The sequence below is a fragment of the Durio zibethinus genome, chromosome 8 (assembly GCF_047325235.1).
Source record: "Durio zibethinus cultivar Kanyao isolate XHJ-2024 chromosome 8, ASM4732523v1, whole genome shotgun sequence".
Taxonomy (NCBI): domain Eukaryota; kingdom Viridiplantae; phylum Streptophyta; class Magnoliopsida; order Malvales; family Malvaceae; genus Durio; species Durio zibethinus.
Window position 1 is genome coordinate 4,209,105 of NC_143169.1, and position 24,542 is coordinate 4,233,646.

The 24,542-nt window shown below is 26.6% G+C and overlaps 1 protein-coding gene across 1 annotated transcript; it reads right to left on the reverse strand.

Annotated features, from left to right (window-relative positions):
- Positions 1 to 11,680: 11,680 nt before the first annotated feature.
- Positions 11,681 to 16,233, reverse strand: LOC111278794 (uncharacterized). The gene is made up of 5 exons (XM_022865424.2): positions 15,736 to 16,233; positions 13,792 to 13,842; positions 13,498 to 13,560; positions 13,263 to 13,379; positions 11,681 to 12,384 (listed from the first exon to the last, which is right to left on the reverse strand). Exons 1-5 carry the CDS (start codon positions 16,063 to 16,065, stop codon positions 12,127 to 12,129), a joined length of 819 nt encoding a protein of 272 aa, XP_022721159.2. The 5' UTR covers positions 16,066 to 16,233; the 3' UTR covers positions 11,681 to 12,126.
- Between the last annotated feature and the right edge of the window lie 8,309 nt (positions 16,234 to 24,542).

Below are 24,542 nucleotides of genomic sequence, written 5' to 3' on the forward strand. Positions count from 1 at the left end.
AATTTTATATTTTTCTTATTTTCAATTTTTTAAGTTATTATGAATTTTTTTGAATTTTAAGAAATTTTTATTTTTATTAAAATTTTTATTTTTGAAAATTTTAGATTTTTAAAAAATTTTTAAAATTTTTTAGAATTTTTTAAAATTAAAAAAAAAACTTTTCTTTTATTGTAGACATGATAATTGATAATGTGACGTTGATTAAATTTTTTTGATATATCAACATTTTATTTGATATTCATGCTATTTCAACAAATTAACTATTTGTATTAATATGAAATACCAAAATAATGATGGAATAAAAGTTCAAAGCCATTTATTGCATTAACCCTAAAAATAAAAGGTGATCTAAACCCAACCATAGAGTAATTAAGCGATTGTTTATGAACTTCACCTTCAGACAAATGAATATAAACATATATATGTAAATTTATCTTTATAGAGAGATCATAAGATAGAGCTAAAACTTTTGATCGCATAAGGTACCTTTTTGACAATGAAACTACCATTTTGTTTGCCTTAGTTCATCTATCAGTGATGCCATCAGAAAGTATCTCTAGTCTTTGCTTTCACTTAGTAACCTAAGCTTGATTGAGAGAAAGTAGTGAAATATTTTTTTAAGAGAGACGTTGTAGTTTGTCGTCTTAGTTTGGCAATCAAGATTGAAATGCATATTGCATATTGTATGAAAATGAAAATAAAAAGGAAAATACATTGAAAAATGAAAGGAAAATCAATAAAGCTTGTTTGAAACGAAAAGAAATTAGAAATTGTTAAAGAAATAAGATGATAATAGATGAAAGAACAAGAGAAAGGTAAGTTGAGATCCTTTTGGAAAAAAAGTTGAAGATTTAATTTGATAGGTAATGGGGAACAAGCAGAATTATGAAAGAAAAATTTTGAAAAAAGGTTACTTTTAGCATTTGCATTTTTTGATGCACAAATGCATCACCATTTTAAATATTGGTGTTTGTATCCATACTAGGGCATATTCATCGTGAAATTTTTTGCATGCGTATAGGCATTTTTAATTGAATTTGTAATTATAAGAAGCATTTGCATCATTAAAAAAAATTGAAATTTCAAATATACATTTATACCTTCAAGGCATCTATACCATGTATGAAAATTGGCATTTGCATTTGTAAGGGACATTTGAATCATGTAAAAAGAAGGTGCATTTCCATCATGGTAAGGATTTTTTCATCTACATCCTTATATTTGTATCATGAAAAAGGTATTTACACCTACATTATCACAATATATCTGTATTGCTAGGACATAAATTTGCATTTGTATGAATCATTTGCATCAAGAAACGAATTTATAATTGCATATGGAAAAAAATAATTTCGTGTTTGCATAGAGCATTTATTTGTACCTTTGCATGAAGTAAAATCTTAAAATCTCTAAATACTTATAGGTAAAATCTTAAAATTTTGAATGATTCCCAAGAACTTTGGGTAAAATTTTAAATTTTCAAAGACCTCCAAGCAAATTTTCAAAATTTTAAATGATTTCTAAAGACCTTTAGACAAAATCTTAAATTTTTAAATAATTTCCAAGATCTTGGGGCAAAATTTTAGTTTTTTGAATGATTTTCAAAGACCTCCAGGTAAAATTTCAAATTTTTAAATGATTTCAAATACCTTCAGGCAAAATTTTAGATTTTTGAATGATTTTCATAGACCTCTGGGTAAAATTTTAGAAATTTCAAAATTTTAAATGATTTTCAAAGACCTACAAGCAAAATCTTAAATTTCTAAATAATTTCCAAGACCTTTAAGTAAAATTTTAGATTTTTGAATGATTTTCAAAGACCTCCAAGCAAAATTTCAAAATTTTAATGATTTTCAAAAACTTTTGGGCAAAATCTTCAATTTTTAAATGATTTCCCAAGAATTTTAGGCAAAAATTCAAACGACTCGTAAGTTCTTTAGGCGAAATATTTAAATTTTAAAGTGTCAAAACCTTTTTTTAGAGGAACATTCATAGGTATCGAGATTTGTAAGACTTCTGAGCATAATCTCTAAATCATATGTAAGATTTGTAAGTTTTCGAGCTTAATTTGTTTAGTTGTTGAGATTTGTAAGACCTCTAAACACAATTTCTAAGTCTTTCGAGTAAGATTTGTAAGTTTTTCATGTAAAATCTATTTTATATCAAGATTTATAAGACCTCCAAGCAAAATTCATAAGTCTTCTAAGTTGAGTCCATTTTAATGTCCAAATTTGTAAGACTTTCAAGCATAATCTTCGAGTTATTGTGTTTTATGTTCAAAAGTCATGGAGTCTAAGATGAGAAGAGCTTTTAGATTTATTTTCAAAAGTCGTGAAACCTCTAATGAGAAGAGTTTTTCAAGAATTAAAAAAAAATCCAAAAAAAACCAAAACAAAAAAATAAAAAAAATTAAAATTAAGAAAATTCCAAAAAAAAAGAAAAGAAAACAACAATAACAAAAAAACAAAACACCAAAGTTTAAAAAATTCCAAAAAAAGAAAAAATCTCAAAAAATCTTTTGAAAAAAAATCTTTGAATCTTTGACTTCAGATAAAATTATTGTCTAAATTTTTGCTCTATTCTTGATTCTCAGTAATGTGAAAAAAGACACAGCTGTAAACATCAAATTTTGTTTGAATTGGTTTGAGTTTGTACGATTTTTACTATTAATTTAAATGTTTCAATTTGAGTCAATTCAAGCGTTCTAATTGGACTTGTTCGGATTTTAATTCGGATTACTCGTGGAGTACCCAAACTACTCTTAAATTTTCAGAACTACGTTTGAACTGCCTTTAAACCATCTGCGAACTGGTCGAACTGTCCAAATCGATAGTGAACCGTTGCAAAATCGTTGACCAACTTTGATTGGTCTTTTTTAGGTAATTTTTCAACATTTTCTTTTTTTTTATATATATATTTTTGCTAAGTTATGTGTTTATTTATTTATGCACATTTTATTTTTAAATTTTTTAATAAATATATAAAAAAAGTGTTCAAAAAACTTTAGAAATGAAAAAATAAAAATCCTCCAATGATGGGATATTAAAAAATTTTGAGTAGTAATTCTTTAAAAATCTTTAGATAAGAATGTTTTTCTAAAATGCTAGTACAGTATTAGGGTATTTAAAAATATATTCAATGTAAAAAGGTTTTCATTTATTTATTTTTAATTAAAGAATAAAAAATAATAATAAAAGAAAATTTTAAAACAAACAAATAAAATAAAATAACAAAAAATTAGAAAAAATATTTTTATTCGATGATGAGATTCTAAGGTAATCCAAGTAATGATACCTAAGCAATCTTTAAATGAGAAATTTCTTTAATATTACTAATGTATTGGAGTATTTATAAAAATTTTCAATACAATAAAGCATTTCTTTTTCTTTTAAAAAATATTTCTAAAAAAATAAAATAAATAAACGAATTAATAAATAATTTTTTCTCCAAAAGAGGGCAAATAAAACATATTTATAAATATTTTATTATTTGCATTGCATGTATGTGATTAATTTTTTATAGGTAAAACATAAGCATTTGATGATGAGATTTTAAAGTAATTCGAGTAGCGATACCTAAGAAATCCCTAAGTAAAAAAAATTCTTTTAATGTTACCAATGTATTGGGACATTTTAAGAGTTTTTTCAATAATAAGGTTCTAATTTATTTTTTTCGAATAAATTAAAATAATAAAAGAAAAAATAATTAAAAATAAATAAAATCATTACAAATAAAGGTAGTTAAGGAAATTATTTTTATATACAAAAATTATTACCTTTTTATCAAAATTAAAATATAACACATGATTAATTGGTACTTTTTTTTTACAAGCATTATGAGGGTTGCTAATCATTCCCTACATGTAACCGAACTCCTAAACCTAAACTATTTTGCAGATCCAAAAATTGTCAGTACCAACTAATAAGATACTAACCAATGTAAAAAAAAAGGTTAATTAGTACCATATTATCAATTGTCATGTTAGCATTAAAAGAACAATTCTAAAAAATTCTAAAATTTTACAAAATTCAAAAAAACTTTAAAAATTTGTAAAATTAAAAAAAATTAAAAAAATATTTAAAAATATTAAAAAAATAAAAAAAATGAAAACTTTAAAAATTAGAAAAATCTCAAAATTTTAATAAAAATCCAAAAAAATAAAAAAATCATAAAAATGAAAATTTTAAAAAGAATAAATTTTTCTTAAAATTCAAAAAAAGATTCCATAAAACTTAAAATTTAGAAAATAAAAAAATCTGTATTTTTGTAAAAAAAAATCTAAAAAACATTTAAAAGATTCTAAAAAATTTGTTAAAAATTATGAAAGATTCTTATATAATGCATGAATTTTCCATTTTTTTAATTTTTCTAAAAATTTTTAAATTTTTTTTATAATATTTTAGAAATTTGAACTTTTAATTTTTCAGAATTTTTGAAAAAATTTAAGAAAATTTTTTTTGTAAATTTTTAGATTTGTTTCAAAAAATTTAAAGATTAATGTTCAAAAGTTTTCAAAAAATTTTAGATTTTTTTTTTCAATTTTTAAAGTTATTATGAATTTTTTTGAATTTTAAGAAAATTTTATTTTTGTTAAAATTTTTATTTTTGAAAGTTTTAGATTTTTTGTTAAAATTTTGAGATTTCTTTAATTTTTTAAGTTTTCATAATTTTTTAATTTTAAAAAATATTTCTTATTTTTTAAATCTTTTATAATTTTTTTAAAAATATTTCACATTTTTAAAAAAATTTTAGACTTTTTGAGAATTTTTTAAATTTTTAGAAAAGCTTTTCTTTTATTGCTAACATGATAATTGATAATGTGACGTTGATTGGATTTTTTTGACATGTTAGCATTTTATTCGATATTCATGCCATTTCAACAAATTAACTATCTGTGTTAATAAGAAATACAAAAATGATGATAGAGAATGTTCAAAGTCATTTATTGCATTAACCCTAAAAATAAAAAGTGATCTAAACCCAACTATAGAGTAATTGAGCGGTGTTTATGAACTTCACCTTTAAACAAATGAATATATTTTTACATCATCATATTTGCATAATGAAAAATGTCTTTACACTTGCATCATCGCAATACGTCTACATTGTTAGGACATAAATTTGCATTTGTATGGATCATTTGCATCAGGAAAAGACATTTGCATTTGCATATGGAAAAAAAAAAAAATAGTTGCATGTTTGCCTAGAGCATTTATTTTTACCTTTGCATGAAGTAAAATCTCAAAATCTCTAAAGACTTCTAAGTAAAATCTTAAAATTTTGAATGATTCCCAAGACTTTTGGGTAAAATTTTAAATTTTCAAAGACTTTCAGGGAAAATTTCAACTTTTTAAATGATTTCCAAAAACCTTTGGGCAAAATCTTAAATTCTTAAATGATTTTTAAGACTTCTAGGAAAAATTTTAGATTTTTGAATGATTTTCATAACCTCTAGGCAAAATTTTAGAAATTTCAAAATTTTAAATGATTTTCAAAGACCTATGGGCAAAATCTTAAATTTCTAAATAATTCTCAAGACCTCTAGGTAAAATTTTAGATTTTTGAATGATTTCTAATGACATCCGAGCAAAATTTCAAAATTTTAATGATTTTTAAAAACTTATAGGCAAAATCTTCAAATTTTAAATGATTTCCCAAGAACTTTGGGCAAAAATTCAAACGATTCGTAAGTCATCTGAGCGGAATGTTTAAATGTGAAGTTTCAAAATCATTTTTTTATTAGAGCATTCGTAGATATCGAGATTTATAAGATCTTTAGGCATAATCTTTAAGTCCAACGACAAGATTAGTAAGCCTTTTGAGCTGAATTTGTTTAGTTATTAAGATATGTAAAACTTTTTAAGTATAATCTTTAAGTCTTCCTAGCATAATTCGTAAGTTTTTTTACGCAAAATCTATTTTTATATCGAGATTTGTAAGATCTTCGAGCATAATCTTCAAGTTATTGTATTTAATTTTCAAAAGTCATGGAGTCTTTGATGAGATGAGCTTTTAGATTTATTTTCAAAAGTTGTGAAACCTCTAATGAGAGGAGTTTTTCAAGAATTAAAAAAAAAAAAAAAAACCAAAACAAAAAACAAAAACAACAAAAAATTTAAAAATCAAGAAAATTCCAAAAAAAAAAAAAAAAAACACCAAAGTTTAAAAATTTCCAAAAAAATCACACAAATCACAAAAAAATATTTTGAAAGAAAAAATCATCTAATCTTTGACTCCAGACAAAATTATTATCTAAATTTTTGCCGTAATCCTAATTTTTAATAATATGCAAAGAGATGCAGCTAGAGACGTAGCTGTAGACATCGAATTTTATCTGGATCAATTCGAGTTTGTACGAGTTCAACTATTAATTCGAACATTTCAATTTGAGTCAATTCAAGCATTCTAATTGGACTTGTTGAAATTTTAATTTGGATTACTCGTGGGGCACCTAAATTGCTTATAGACACCCAGAACTGCATTTGAATCGCCTTTGGACCACTTGTAAACTAATTGAACCGTCTGAACTGGTAGTTAATTGCTACAAAATCATTGACTGATTATAATTGGTCTTTTTTTGGGTAATTTTTCAATATTTTTCTTTTTTTATATATATTTCTGCTAGGTTTTTTATTTATTCATTTATCCACATTTAAATTTTAAAATTTTAAAATAGATATATTTAAAAAAGGTGTTCAAAAAATATTTAAAAATAAATAAAAATAAAAATCCTTCGATGATGGGGTATTAAAAAATTTTGAATAGTGATTCTTTAAAAATCTTTGATGAAAATATTTTTTGTAAAATACTATCAAAGTATTAGAGTATTTAAAAATATATTCAATATAAAAATGTTTTCATTTATTTATTTTTAATTAAAGAATAAAAAATAATAATAAAAGAAAATTTTAAAACAAATAAATAAAATAAAAATAACAATAAATTAGGAAAAAAAAATTTTATCCGATAATGAGATTCTAAGGTAATTTGAGTAATGATACCTAAGAAATCTTAAAGTAAGAAGATTTTTTTAAATACTATCAATGTATTGAAGTATTTATAAAAATTTTCAATATAATAAAACATTTCTTTTTCTTCTAAAAACATTTTTGAAAAAATAAATAAATAAACAGATTAATAATAAATTATTCTCCAAAAGGGAGCAAATAAAATATATGTATTAATATTTCATTATTTGCATTGTATGCATGCGATTAATTTCTGAAAAGTAAACATGAGCCTTTGATGATAAGATTTTAAACTAAGTCAAGTAACGATACTTAAGAAATTCCTAAGTACAAAAAATTCTTTCAATGTTATCAATATACTAGGACATTTTAAGAGTTCTTTCAATAATAAAGTTTTAGTTTATTTTTCTTGAATAAAATAAAACAATAAAAGAAAAAATAATTTAAAAAAAACCAAAATCATCACAAATTAAGTTAGTTAAGGAAATTAGTTTTAAATATAAAAATTATGACCTTTTCGTCAAAATTAAAGGATAACACATGATTAATTGATACCTTTTTTTTTACGAGCATTATGGAGGAACTAATCCTTCTCTATACGTAATCGAACTCCCAAACCCAAATTGTTTCGTAGACCAAAAAATTATTTTTTAATAAACTTTAAGAGTTATTAAAAAAATAAGTTTTAATAAGTAACCAATCACACTTAGTAAAAAAATATTAGCAGCGACTTCATTTTTTTAAAAATTCATTTAGTAATCTCCAAAACCGTTATTACAGTTAATACTTTTATAATTCAGGTACCACATTAGAGATTTTTAAATTTTAAATATCACATTAAATATTATATTATAATTTAAAAGGTTAAATATAAAAATAATTTTTGTACTATATATTTTCTGTCAGTTTGATAATTAAAGAAATAAAATTTTCAGTTTGGTACCTCAATTTTCATTCCGTCATTTGCGTTGGTACCTAAAACTAATGTTGTTAGTCAATTTACTAACGTGGCATGAACTTCTAATAAGATTTTGATCCATGAAAAAAAAAGTGCATATTATCTATTGTTATGTTACCATTAAAAGAACAATACTAAAAAATTTAAAATTTTTTTAAAAAAATTATAAAATTATAAAATATTAAATATTTAAAAAATTATGAAAATTATGAAAGCTTAAAAAATTTTAAAAATCTAAAAAATTTAATAAAACTCTAAAAAATAAAAAAAAAATTCATAAAATGAAAATTTTAATAAGAATAAATTTTTCTTAAAATTAAAAAAACCTCCCTAAAACTTAAAAAATTGAAAATAAAAAGATCTTTATTTTTATAATAAAATCTAAATATTTTAAAAGATTGTAAAAAAATTTGTTAAAAATTATGTAAATTTTTTTTCAATCTTAAAATTATAAATGTTTATATATATTATCAATTTTTCATTTTTTGGATTTTTATTAATTTTTCTTTTTGATAATTTTGATAATTTTTATATTTTTTTAGAATATTTCATATATTTGAAATTTTTTAATTTTCAAAACTTTTGAAAATTTTTAAGAATTTTTTTATAAATTTTTATATTTTAAAAAAAATTTCAAGACTAATTTTCAAAAGTTTTCAAAAAATTTTAGATTTTTCTTATTTTCAATTTTTTAAGTTATTGTGACTTTTTTTTTAATTTTAAGAAAATTTTATTTTTATTAAAATTTTATTTTTTTGAAAATTTTAGATTTTTTATTAAAATTTTGAGATTTTTTTTTAATTTTTATAATTTCTGAAAATATCTCTTATTTTTTAAATTTTTTTATAATTTTTAAAAAATATTTCAGATTTAAAAAAATAGATATTTTTGAGAATTTTTTAGAATTTAAAAAAAAAATTCTTTAGAATAATTGAGGGGTTGTTTATGAACTTCACCTTCAGAGAAATGAAACATATATATATATATATGTATATGTATCTATATATATATATATATATATATATATATATATATATATTGTGGAGAGATCATAAGATAGAGCCAAAACTTTTGATGGCATAAGGTACCTTTTTGACAATGAAACTACCATTTTGCTTGGCCTGGTCCGTCTGTTAGTGATGCCATCAGAGAGTATCTCCAATCTTTGCTTTCGCTCAGAAACCTGAGCCTGACTGAAAGATAGTAGTGAAATATTTACAGTGAGTTTCCCTTCACCTTCTGATCCTCTCAGCTACATTGTCACTGCCACTGAAAGGAAAAGAAACCCTGAGTGAAAACCTGAATCCTTATGTAAGAATTGTTTTAAATGATGTGCTCTTCAGGTCTTGTCTGAAGATAACTCTCTGCACCATGCAATCTAACTTTACATCTTGCCATTAAATACAATGTTCACTTCACTCGCCGCTTGTGGTTGTGTTGCATTTATTGACCTTTTTACTGATAACCATGCCAATGAAGATTTTCTGTACGTCCACTCCACCCTCACCTACATCATACGCAGTGGCGGAGCCACATGAAAACCAGAGAGGCCATGCCACCCCCCCCCCCCTCCCCCCAAGTCAAGATTTTTGAAGCCCTCTAATAATGTGCATATAATTTATAGGTGTTTCTTTTAGAAATTAAAAATGGCCCCTCTTAAAAAATAAAAAGTTGTTCTTTGTGGTTGTAAATGTTTAGAATCTTGAAATTTTATGTTCAAATTTTATTATACATGAATTCCTTTTAATTTTATGTTGGATTTGTTAATTATGCTCTAATTTCTTGATTAATTTATTTGTTTGATTATTCAATTATGTAATATTTAATTATAATTATAATTTATAATTATAATTTAAAAAAAAAACCTTTTAAGATAAAAAAATTCAATTCTCAAATTCTAATTAATTTGCAAAAATTATTAATATTTATAGCTTACTTCTAATTAAAAAATAATAAAAAATAAATGTATTTGTTAAATATAACCCACATTAAAAAGTCAAAACTATTCAAAGAAGTTTAACATAAAAAATTAAAAAATAAAAGAAAAAAAAGTGAGATTACTAGAACATAAAGAGACACAAATTTTTTTCGCTAAAAGCTTGAATCCAACAGTAAGTCTTATTCCTTAAAAACTTAAATTTAATACCAAATCGTTATAGTTCTTGCAAAAAAATATGTGTTCTTGTCTTTCTAAAGAGCTAATTATAATGAAGGTATAAAGAGTGATTAAAACTTCTTTCATAATGAGACCACTCACCACTACATTGTTTATCTTTTGATTTTGAAGTTATTAATAGTAAATTATAAGTTCTTTTTAATTTTAAATTTGAGAAAATTATAAATATTCATTGAAAGAAAAATTTAATCTTGTTAACTACATCGAGAGCAAATTTACTAAAACTTTTTAGTCTAATAATTTTTTTTTATGAAAAATTGTTGTGCATAATTTTAAATAAAATTATTTGAATTTCTTCTTTTTTAAATAATTATGTTTTTTTATTTCAATACTTAAATTTTTTTTATGTATCTTATTTATGGTTATATTATGGAATGTCATATTTTACTTAAAATTTTTATAGCTTTTGATAAAAGAATATCATATTATATATTAAGTGAAAATTTTTAAATTACAATTATTATTTAATTTGACCCCTCTAACTTAAAATTTTAGATCCGCCGTTGGTCATATGCATATTATTTTTTTATTTTATATATATATATATATATATATATATTTCCAATTAGAAATGCTGTTTTTCTACCTTACAATATAGAGAATACAAAGAACATCACTCATCACTCATTGTCGTCAAGACAATACACAGAACTGATCAATTGTATCAAAGCTTTATTATTATTATTATTATTATTATTATTATTATTATTATTATTATTATTATTATAAGTGCTTAATAACGTACTGATAATTTTTAGGATCCATTCAAATGCTTTGGTTGCATTTTTTACCTACTGTAACTTTAATAAACATTAATTTGTTTATTAAGTATTCTGTAAAAGGAAATCCCTTTCAATAATTGCGTTTCTTTTCAATTCTACTGGCTGCCGATTGCTATTTTCTATGAATTAAATGCAAGAGATTAATATGAATGAATAAACGATTGTTATTCTATAAAGAAATTTTCATTTTGCACGCCCAACTTTGCTCAATATAATAAAATTAATATTTTTGCACTTACACTATAGTCCTCGCAATCAAAATCACTTCCACACGAATACCCACGCATGAAAAACCAAAGGCATCTAAACTCCCTTCGACGAACGCATCAATTTGTGCTCATTTTCTTTTGAAAATACCACTTAAAATTACAAATGCAAAAACCCTTGCATCATTTCTTTTTTCAATCTTCTTTCATGTCATGACAGTTTTTTTCTTTTTCTTTTTTCATTTTCTACCTCCATTTTCGACGTACTCTAACCTTAAAAGAAAAAATGAAATCAGTTTAAGTGATTTAGGCAAACCAAAGTTTGGTTTAAGTTGTGTCCGATAATGAGAAAAGATAAGTGAATGTAATTATTAAGAATAATAAAATAATTCATTACAAGAGTAATTTTATAATAAAAGAAATTATAAACTTTTTATGGCAATGAGTACAATTATAACTGCAAATAGAATCTCTTCTGTAAAAGAATTGGGGTAAACCACAACCATTAAGCTAATGAAACAGTAGCAGTACCCACACTAATTTTAAATAAATAAATAGTAATGAAAAGAAAGAGTTATAATCCACATAGCTTGAAGGAGACATCATCATATAAAAGACCAATAAATTAGATTAACAAAGTATCAAACCATGCAATTGTCTATAGGATAGTTACAATTCATTGTCAGTTAAAACATTTCCTGAAAAAAAAAAAAAGGAAGAGATGGGATGAGGGTTAGCCGCAAAGAATTTTGGACAAAGGTAGAAAGCTTCAAAGAAACGAATCTCTCACCATATCTAATGTGTTAGGCTCTCTACACTGCTCCTCAATACCTTCATTAGAGAAAATAGGCATCCGCATCATAGTCTATAATCTCTCAAGGAATTGATTTTAGTACTTACAAGAAATGGCAAGTTACGACTGTTATGTATTGTAAACCATACCATAAATTCCGCTGCCCATCTTTAACTCTACTCAATTTTTTTTTTTTTTTGGGGGGGGGGGGGGGGGTGTGGGAGAAGAATATCAATATACATCTCAGCTAATTCCACGAACTTCACAGCCTGAATCATCCTCAATAGGAAGATTCAGATCTGGGAGCATAAAGGAAGTCTTGCAACTTGTGACGTCCTGCACTTTACAAGATTCACTTGGCATATACGGGCCACTTTCGTTGCACCCGACACTTGCGGGATGATAAGCTACTTCTCTTTGCTGGGATAGGTCTGAGATAGCATTCTTTGGTTCAACAAGAGCAATAGCTGTTCCTGTTGCCTGATTTGATTGATAGTCAAGCTGTAGAGAGAAATGAAAGTAAAAGTTAAATCTTGTCCGGCATCTCGCTTCCATATTTAGCTACTTACAAACAGAAAAAAAAAAAAAAATCAAAGATGGAGATACGACAGGTTCATTTTTTTACTACTTATCATTACACCAAAATTTTGATGGCCTCCTTAATGTCACTGTGTCATCATCAACATTATACAGCTAGGACCAGTATATCAATTTTCAATTATCAAATATTTAAGCATAGAACTTGTGAACAGAAAAACAATTGTGGTTAGAACTGCAATTAGTATTACCATATCACATTTCAAGAAAGGAAATGAAAAAAAAAAATTTATAATTATAACCAATGTCTAGGCAACTTCTTAAGAAATTAACAACTTACTAATGCCCACCGGCTAGCTGTCTTGAAGAGCCAACATAAGATCAGGCATAGAACACACCACAAAAGACAACTAAGAAATTGCATGCAAACTCAAAAAAATCACAACAAAATACAAAATGAGCTTGACAAATAGTTTCCTTGAAGATATTGCCATAACTCATGAAATGCAGTCCTCTCCAAATAAAATCAGAAAAATGCATCCAGATCTTATCTTAAGATCAAAAGCATTTTTCTGATATTGCATCAAAATTCCATTCAAAAGTGCCACTCCATGAGTGTTAGACTCAACTGACAAATCAACACCTGTGACACATCATAAAAAGTCTCCCTTCTTTCCTGTAAGGACAATAAATATTCAAGGGACCAAAATTCGCTAGCAGAATATAATACGATCTTAACAGCACACAGCACCATCACATATGTCCAAAACAAAAAGGCATCCACGCAAAATTGCACATGCACTAGCAGGCAAACTTGTTGAAATAAGGAGAGAACTCTTCACCTTCATTCTCTTAGAGCTTTCATTTGTGGCTCTCTCTTTCTCGAATTTGAGCTTTCTGCTCAAAGTTTCATTTGTGGTTCTCAGATTCTCAAATTTGATTTTGACCATTTCCAATTCCTGCTTAATGTGCATAATGGAAAATATATAAAAAAAAAAAGAATAGAAATCCCAAAACAGAAGTACCTAGATATAAAGGGGGACAGAAAAAAACTGCATAAGAAGTTAAAGAACCTACATTCTTCAAACTCTTATTTTCCTTTAAGTGTGAACTCATCTCCTCTTTAAGTTCAGCTAATGTCTGCATACAACCAGAAATTAAACCACTATCAGAAATAAGTATAGCAATAGAATCACTCATTATAGGAGTGGATTAAAAAAATGAAAAGATTCTGAAATCTAAGCAATTATTCAGTCAATTACGTCCATAGAACAGAGGTTAGAAGTACAATTAGATAATGTAGCTAAGGTCCCAAGCCTATTGTGTCATGCATGTCTTCGTAGAGTAGGTCATAATGTTGAAAGTTTTAACCTTTTTCCTTCTAGATCTCAGAGGAGGAGTTGTCTCGTTTGTTGCCGCAACCTGAACAAATCACACGTGGGGGAGCAGATATTAGTCAATAATCTTATTCCTTAGTAAATTAATTAGATAAATTCTGGAAGAGGGAAACTTCTGTCAAAAGCAGGGAATAGAACAACAAATTGGACCTCCCCCAAAATAATTATATATGGTAGCACACAAGGTAGAAAATATATTTGGCAAATGAACTTATTATTGAATTCGAGGCACAATGGAGATACCGAGACACATAAAACAATAGTGACTATTCTTGAAAATGTTTTTTTGTGAACCATTGCAGCATGCATGATAAGATTTCCAAAAATCGAAGTCATTTTCAAAAAGAGAAGCCAAAAACTTTAGCAAAGATGCAGGAAATATAGCAGAAGAGGAACATTCCCAACAAAAGTTCTCCACCTAACAAAACAAAAATCGTTCTAAAAAAAAAAAAAAAACAAGTGGCACGCGTTTACATTTATCCAAATAAGACATGCCAGCATCCGCGGTTTTATAGAAAACCCAATAGCTTGCGGCCACTTCAATACCCAAAATGAGTCACATGGGATGCTCGTGACCGACTTGCCCTGCCATTTGGCCTTTGGCACGTGCATTCAAAGCTAGACCCTTTCAAAACCATAAGACGCCCACCACACCCCCACACACCAAATGACCCTCAAATCCCAAGTTCCAAACCCTGTACTCTGGTCCTTTTATCCACACCTTTTTTCTTTTTTTCAAAGTAAACAAAAAATGTAAAAAAAGCAAATGATATTTTGGGTTTGGTAAAACCAATAACCAACAAGTGAGCTTATGCCATAAATTTGGTGACAAAATGGTCCCCACCTTAATGAACTTCTAACACAAAATAGTCCTAGTCCTCACAATTTGCACCTAAAAAAGGCATTTTTCTTCGTTTTGCCTCAGTCGGGTGTTTTTGTTTATTTCAAGTTTCAATTCAATAAACATCATCTACAATCAACATGAAACATTATTTTTTCCCCGGAATTTCACCTTTTTGGACCACAACCCAAAGCTCGAATGACAAGCTGTCACTCATAGGAATCACTGCCCAATCAATTAATGTTTTTCCCTACAAAAGGGTTTTTGTTTTTGCCGATCAAAGCTGTCTTGCGGATCCAATGATGACACGTTAGAGCTAAGAGAAAATTTCTGTGTGCCACCACACTAAATCATTCTCCTTTGATGGAAACACCCGAAAAATAACGCATAAAACTAAAGTGCATACCACTAACAACGACACATCAACCAAACTCAAACAGACCTATTTTGCCACCGAAATACGCCACCGATAATTCAGGCGACAAGCGACTTCGATTTTAGGCATTTTAGGACACCGAGGACAGACACAGGGGCTAACTGGAAGATACTCGAATGACGAAAATGCCCATTAAAGGGAGGGTGTTTTAGACTTTTTCAGAATTAGATATGACACACGGAGCATTGCAAGAGTGATGAAAGTGAAGGGAGAAGAAAACACGACTATGTGTTGAATGGAAGTCACCAAAATTTCTCTTCGAAATAAAAAATAAAAGGTAAAGTCACAATTTTATAAGGAAAGGGCATTTCAGTCAACGCAGTTTGAAGACAAAATCCGGTCTCGTGGCCGGAGAGTATGCTCGATCTGGATGCAGAGAAATCCCCATGCAAGAGGGCATAATCGTCCTTTTAAATATCTTATACAAAAGAAAATGAAACTACAAAAAGAAATGAAGCCGAAACGAAAATCTATCTGACAAATGCAAAAACAAGAATCACTTAAAATGACACAAATTTCGCTCTTTTCTAAGGGTAATTCCGTAAAAAAAACGGCCGCAACAAGAAAAACCACCAAACTGAAAAGACTGAGTCAACCGCTCGACTCACCGAGTAGAAAAAACAGATAACACGTAAACGAACCTTAGATCTAGCGTTGTCAACCGGTTTCAATGGACGGCTAGACTCCTCGGAGCCGTCAGGACCACCGCTTCCGCTAACAGATGTGCCACCGCTCCAAGAAAGGGGCGTGGAGGGGCTAGCTCGTGCAGGCTCGCCTTTCTTCCTAAGCGCCTGCTTAGACCGACGTTGACGGACACTCCACTCGAGTTGCAAAGCCGGCGAAGCACTGTTGTTCTTCGCTGACTGCTTCGGTGGCGGTGGCGGTAACTCCACTTGGACGAGGTTCATTAATGCCTCTGCCACCAACATGACATCAGTCATCGCTTCTTTGACCCACTCTTCTTCACTCATGCTCCAAACAGAAAAATGAAAGCTTTGCAAAGAAAGAAAGAAAGATGGTGGCTACGAGAAAATGATTAAAAAAAGGGGTTTTTACATTCATATGTGAGAAAAAGGGCAAGAGATGCTTTGTTGACAATCGGCGCTTTTATTTTTGTCTTTTATTATACTTTCCCTTCTGGGGATTTGGGGTTCGGTCGTGAACTTATATGCGGATTGATTTTTTTTCAGTTTTCTTTTTTTTTTTTTTCTGTCTATCTAAAATTTTTTGAGGCGGGCCCAGTGAGACAAGTGGCAGCGATCGTCCAGAGCGCGAGGTTTTGTGCTTCATGTTATGGATTAGTAGGGAGAAAGAAGGGGGGGGTAAAGGTTGGTCAAAGACTCACAGCTCAAAGGCTTCACTGGTGGTCCCTCTGCACGCGCTTCGAAGGGGCGTGAATGTGCTGACCGAGCATTTTTTTTAATAAAACTTTTATGTAGTGTATAGTATAAAATAATTATTTTCAAAATCATGTAATAGATACATAGGGATTAAATTATTGTGTTTAGTAAATATTTGATAACCTTAATGTGACGGTAGTATTAAATGATTGAGAGTGATTAAATTATTATTTTAAAAAATAATAAAATTTTTATTAAAAAATGATGAAATTTTTATAAAAAAAATTTTATCACTAAGATAAAATGATATTTAAAATTAATAACAGTCAATTTTATCTATTTAATAGATAAATTAAAAATTTGATACTACTTAAAATTGAATTATTTTATATTATAAATTTTTATATTTTCAAATTAAAATTTATTATAATAAGTTAAAAATAATTTACATATTTTTTTAATTTTTTAATATTTTATATATTATATATATATTTTTTCTTTTGTTATGAATTTAATAGATTTGTTTTATTTTCTAATTCAAATAGATTTTACATAATTTATATTATAAAAATTAATTTTTTATCAATAAATATGTTTATTAATTTAATAATTTTATTATATTTTATTATATAATAAATAAATATTATTAATATTTTACAAATTATCATTTATAAACAATCTTTAAAACATTAATTTGTGTAACTATTACAATATGCATGATTATTTTTGTATTTTTACACAAAATAATATTTGATTTTTAGTAATACCAAATATAGTGATCTTTAATTTCTAAGAATTAATCATTGTTAATCAAATAAAATGATTTTAAATCATGAGTGTTAAGATAACTTTGATAATAAAATCATCTCGATAATTATATTACTATGGTGATTTTGTAAAAAATATCAAACACTATCTTAAAGATTTATTTCATTCCAAAATAAAAATCATTTTAGTCTTAGGTAAAAAATAAGCATTTATTTAATTTGGGGAAGCATAAATTACTTACCAAGGGTAGTGGTTATCTCTTTATCGATTGATTCGTTATTAATTGAAAAAAATATATAAGTTATAAGTAAATGTGCATTTTTTTAAAAAAAAATTATAATTTAAAAATAAAAAAATTATAAATATTTTTATTTAAATTTAAATTTATTAAATAATATTTTTTTAAAAGTGATTGTAAAAATTAATTGGATTAAATCTAGAATTCAAAATAAATTAAAAATACTCCAATTTTTTTACTTCTAGAAAACAAATATGAGAAACTTTTGAATGGACAAAAGGTTATTGTTGTTAACTATATTTTTAAATTATCATTGTAAATGCGTTTTATTATTAATATGATTTATTCAATTTATAAGTAAGAACTTTAGTTTCATTAACAATTTTCATTGAATAGATTTATTTAATAATAAATAAGTTATTTTCATTAATGTTAAAAAGTAAATGAATTAATTTGATATAAATAAAAAATTACCTTATTTTCAAAGTTTTAATTTTTCATTAACTTTAAAAAGTCAATAAATTTATTTAATAAATAAAAAGAGTCAAAATTTGCATTGAATTTTTTTATCTTCGCAATTTTAATTTTGATTTATATTAAAATAATAAAATTTATACTTTCTTTGTCTCTTTTTTTTGTCAATTTTTTTATATCTCGAAATATTTTTTTAATATCTAAAACTTTTATTTTTTATATTTTAAAATTATTTTTTATGATTTTTTTTTACTTATTAACATTAAAAATATTAAAATTTAAATTTTATAAAAAAATTTAAAGTTTAATACTAAATACATTAAAGTTAAAACTTTTTTTAAACTACATAAAAATCAATATATGACAAACATTTTAAAACAGATGAATAATATCTTAGTATAATTTACACATGAAACAAATATTTCATGTTAATATAATTTTTTATTAATATATTTTATTAATTTTAATAATTTATTTTTGACCAAAATTTTAATTTTAATAGTTTGTTTATAAAATAAATTTATATTCCAAATAAATAAAATAATGAAAGCAGGTGACAAGAGAAACCAGCCCCAATAAAGAAAAATGAAGAAAACGCAGCGGAGTTGGGAGCAATTATACGAACGGAGGTGCGCGTTTAATGAAACCGTAGGCAATGCTGTTTTACTCAGGAAGTTAAAAGTTAAAGAGCTATCCACTGTATTCAACGCTTGTCGAAGTCTCATTGGCCAGTATTTACACGCTCCTTGTTTAGGGTGTGGAGAAAGCATTCTTACCTCGATTCAGTTCGTTATGCATGAAGAGCGTGGCAGACTGCCCAACCCACTCTCTGTCATTGGCTGGCGGCGATCTTTGTTTAAGCTTTTGACACTTGGTAAAGAGTGAAATGACACGTGTGGAAATAATAAACGTTGTTTCATAATAGTAAACGTGGCGTGAATTTGGGCGAGCTTGCTTGCACGGGAAAGGGTGTTTGGACTATGGAGGCTTAATGAGTGGCTTCTAATTTTAGGGTTTTCAACTTTTCATTATATTTTTGTTTGTATAGAGAAAAAGAACATTTATTGAAGGTTCTTTGGAGTATGATGTACGAACATTAAACAAGCAGGTGACGTGTGGCCTTGAGTACGAACAACCACTCTTCGTTGGCAGATTAGGTCTAGCCGTTCCATCAAAATCATATGACGGTGCGTTTCATTTATAGGGATGGTTTGAAAGAATTCACCTTTTTTTTTTTAAATTTCATTGTTGAGTATTTAATTTTATTATTTGATTTAGAGTAACTTAATTTTTAAAAAGATTGATAAATTTTTAATAATATTCAAAGACTTAAAATAAAAAATTTATCTTTTTTTGTGATATTTTAAGATTTTAAAATAAAAGTAACATTATTTTTAAATTTAATTTAAATAAAAAATTATAAAATAATCGTTATTTTTTTTATTTTTTGAAAAATATTATTTAAGATATTTTTGGACAAAAATACTTTAAATAATATCTTTTGTTTTTTAAAAGAAATTATTTAACATTTTATTTAAGATATTTTTGAATAAAAATGTATTAAATAATCTCTTTTAAAATATATCAATGAAATTTTTAAAGCATTTTTAATCTAAAAATATTTTAAATAATACCCTTCAATTTTTTTCATTTAGCTTTCAAAAACTCTTTAAATAATCCTTTTTAAAATGTATTAGCAAATTTTTTAACTAAAACATCTTAAATAATACCATTCAATTTTGAAAGGACTTATTTAAGACATTTTTGAATAAAAAATACCTTAAATAATCTATTTAATTACTTATAAGATTTACGAGATAAAATATAAAAACCCTTAAAACACTATAAGGATGGATTGAACTTATGACTTTATAGTTAATAGTTACATGCTTTAACTAATTGACTTACTCCTGTATTTTTATATTTTATTTCTTAAATCTGATAAGTAATGAAAAGGATTATTAATGTATTTTTTGACTAAAAACGCCTTAAATAACTAAAAACGCCTCAAATAATGACTTTTTAATTTTTTGAAGAAAATTATTTGAGGTATTTTTTGATTAACTTAAAAAATCCTCTGATACATTTTAAAGGGGATTATTTAAGTCATTTCTGTCTAAAAATATCTTAAATAAGCTAAATAAAAAAATTGAAATGTATTATTTAAGATATTTTTGGTTTAAAAAAACCTTAAAAAATTCGTTGATACATTATAAAGAGGATTATTTAAGGCATTTTTGGACCAAAAATACCTTAAATAATCTATTTTAAAAAATTTGAGAATTATTTAAGGTATTTTTAGACAAAAAAATGCTTTAAATAATCATCTTATATTTTTTAAATGGTTAACATTCATTATATATATCAAGGATATTATAGTAATTGTTTAGGATATAATATATATGGATTCTCTCCAATAAAACGAGTGAATCTGAACATAGGATGCTTTGAAAATAAAAGAAAACCCTGGGTATCATACTTTTTCGGGGATCACACTTGCCCTCGAAATCTACAATTTCACAAATCAAACATCCCTTTAATTTTTTTACTTCATATTTATATTTATAAGTATTCACTCATAATAAAAATTTTTATAAAATTTATTATTTATAAGAATGAAGTTTATATAAAAATTTGATAAATTGTATATAATTTTAAATTATAATTAATTGTAATATAATAATTATAAGTGATATTTTCAATTATTAAATGTCTCCCACATGAAACTTATACCTTTCCAGTTATGTAGATTTCAATTATAACAATAAAATTGAGAGTGATGGGATTGAAACAATGACAAGATAATATTTGGTTAATTAGCAATAATAGCAACATTGATAAGGTGAAAAGTGACATGAATATAAACTATCCTTGTTGTACCTATCTATTCAATTAATAAGGTCAATTTCCATGATCGTCAAGTTAATACATGCTTGACTATCACGTCACCATAAGAAAGGGTTGACATTTAAACTCCTCACCACAAATGGGCTCGCTTTTACCAAAAAAAGACTTATCCAATTATCTCTATTAATCTCTCATCAAGGCATCACTTCACAGTAGACCAACTAGCTTTCAACTTATTTATGATCATTAAATGTAGCTCTACGATTGCCTAGGATCATTAAATACAGTCCACACTCATCTATGTAGCCTTTTCTCAAGCTTTACATAGACTTACCATCAATTGTTAACTATCCTAATTAAATCACCATATTTATCTCATAAAGTAAAAAAAAAGCTCAGGTATGGCATGAACTAAAAATCTTTCCTTTGCCCCTAACATTCTTACTCGCCAACAGAAATAATTATAGCTAGGCTCTCTTCAGTTACTTGTTGTATGCTATTGGATTAGAGACCCCCTTGACAAACCATAGGCTTTTTAGCCTTAACCGGTGCCTCAAGCACTATAATAATAGACACAACAAAACCACTTCAACACCAATTTTTAGCATGATAGTTTAATAGACACAAGCACAAACAATACCAACTTACATTTTTTTCTACCCTAATCTTTCATTCCTTTAGGCTTATAGGCTAATATTTCAACTCCTCTCTCTGATCTTTATCTTATCATCCCTTTTAGTCCAACACCTCTTATACAACAACAACCAAGCCTTGGTCTTCGCTTGGATGAAGCAATAGTTGTGAATGTTCTTACAGGTGACTACCTCTTGGTAGGATAGCTTCTCATCTTTCAAGGTATTCATTTGCTTCATCTCATCCTTTCTAAGTTCTAAAGTCTCTCTTATCAACACATTGGCATAAGACCACTTGATCTTGAAAGGGAACCATATGGCAGGCATTTTCGTATAGGCCGTCATGATATCATTACTCAAATGGCTATTAGAAGATAGTTTCACTGCACATGACAGCCCATAAGCTTAGAGAGAGTAAAGCCACAAATTGATCTTCCTTAATATATATAATGCAAGGATCATATTAATTGAAGGAACCCATTTTTTTATATAATAGCAGATAAAAACGTCATCATTATCGCCTAGGTGTTAGATGCCAACTGTGATGCGCCAAGTTAAAAGTAGCTAGTACTAAGTGGAAGAATGGATGTAGAAACAAGTGGAACCCATGGTAGAAGATATGTAGATAGAACCTTAGTAGTCCTCATTTACCCTAATCTAGCTAATGGAAAAACCCTTAGAGGGTAGCAAAACAAAAAACATAGAGTTCCCTAGGTTAAATGCCATACGATTAAGGATCTTGGTCACCATAATGGTTGTTGTTATAAAACAATACACATCTAATGGCCACATCCTTGGTATAAAATCCTTTGGCTCCCCTCATCACTGCCTCTTTACCTTTTTGTTTCCCCTTTCACTTACAATCGTTAAAGGCATTCACCCTAGAACCAAGAGCCATCACTTTCTTAATTACTATATTGCAACCATGGCCATTATTGCTTTACGGTCCCTAGCCTTGACAACCTTTCCCTGACTACTTTCTCCCCTACTCTAACCTTTAGTGTTCATGACTAGCACCTTGATACTTCATCGTCATTAGAATCTTCAATAATTATTCTTATTTTTGGTGCCATTTTCCTGATAATAATTGAATAAACACCAATAAAAACTCCAAAACATTTACCCATAAAAAAATCGAGATAGTAAATCACACAAATAATGCAAAGCTCACACAACACATAATCTTTTTTACTTCAAAATTGTAAAGTTTGTCTACAAATTTTCAATCTCCTATATTTATAATCAACCAAACACCACGTTAAAATGATATGAATTGAAACACCATTTCAACAAGGTACAAAACAGTTTAGATTGAATCCTAATTACGATCAACTTTTTGATTACACATTTTTTCAAAAAAGACACATTTATTTCCTCTTCATTGAACAAGTACACTTTGAAATTAAACCCCATTAATTATGTCTGACAACTCTTCAACCCTATTGCAACACGTGTCTTGCACAATTACATAGTTCAAAAACATGGGTGTATACTCAACAACACACCTTAAGACACACTTTCTTTACATGCACTACATGTACTATAGAGTATTGGCACAAATATTTTTTTGTAAGTCCTTACCTACTATTCTTTACATCTCGACAAAACACATAGCTCGCCAAGATAGTGTGTCTCACTTTAATTGGACATGTCGTTAGCATAGCTTGCCAAAACAATGTCCCTCACCTCAAAAGGACACATCATTAGCACAATTCATTGAAATAATGTCCTTCATCTAAAAGGGACGCATCATCAGCATAGCTCACCTAGGCAACATCCCTCGCCCCAAAGACACACTATGAAGGGCATCTTCAATAGCTTTTACCAATGAGCTGAAAGTGGTCACTTTATAAACCCCTTAGACCATAGGGCAATTATTGTACCTATATACTCAGTCAACGGGGTCAATCCTTATGATCGCCAAGTCAACACGTTTGACTGCCAGGCCACCACAAGAAAAAGTCAACATCCAAACTCTTCACCACAAAATGAGCTCCCCCTTTCTAAGGAGATGCTCACTCAACTATCTTCAGTAACGTTCCATCAAGATATCATTTCACAATATACCAACTAGTCTCTAACTAGCTTGAATCATTAAATGCAATCTGCACTTACTTGGAATCATTATATATATTAAATAATTAATTAAATTTTATTAAAATTATTTCATATTAAATAATACTTTTATTAACAATTGATAATAATATGTTTATACGTATTGAGACTTAATAAAATAATAATTGTTTACTAGATTATTTAGGATGTATTGTTTATATAATTAATTCTCAAGATATCAAATATAATTTTATGATAACAAATGACATTAAATTAAAGTTTATATATATTAAATAAATAATTAAAATTTATTAAAATTATTTTTATATTAAATAATACTTTTATTAACAATTGATAATAATATACTTATACATATTGAACTTAATAAAATAATAATTGTTTACTTAATTATTTAGGATTTATTGTTTATATAATTAATTATCTAGATATCAAATATAATTTTATGATAAACATATTTATACAAAAGACAATATGTAATATACTTAAAAGATATGTATAGTGGATTCATTAAATCTCTATGATTGCATAAGTGTTGATGTACCTGCTAAGTTTTTTATAAATAATTTAAGGTTTTCGCATTTGTGTTTAGTGCTAACTGATGTTGATCTCAATTAATGCCTATTAAATTTAGTACTTTATTTTATGAAGCATACACATATGTAAATGTTAAATACTTTATGAAGCATAAACATATGTAAATATTAAGTACATATATAAAATAATGTAAAATGAATGTCGGACAAAAGATTAAACTATTCACATAAGTAATCGCCTTTATGGTTTAATGCCACACAAAGACGAAATTAATTTTAAGTTATGAAAATTCAAGAACTTAAATTTAAAATGGAATCACTTTGATAAAAAATCAAGATGATGTCATATTATAATGAGATTTGTGATCGAAAGTGAATATTCTCTAAAATTTACTTTGTCTATTTTTGTATGTTATGGTGAAAGTCTTTTTATTGCATTTTGAAAAAAAAGTAAAGCTGTGGACTTAAGTTAAATATTGAGTGTATTTAAATTATTATCATAAATAATAATAAAAATATACGTTTCATAAAAAAAGGAGA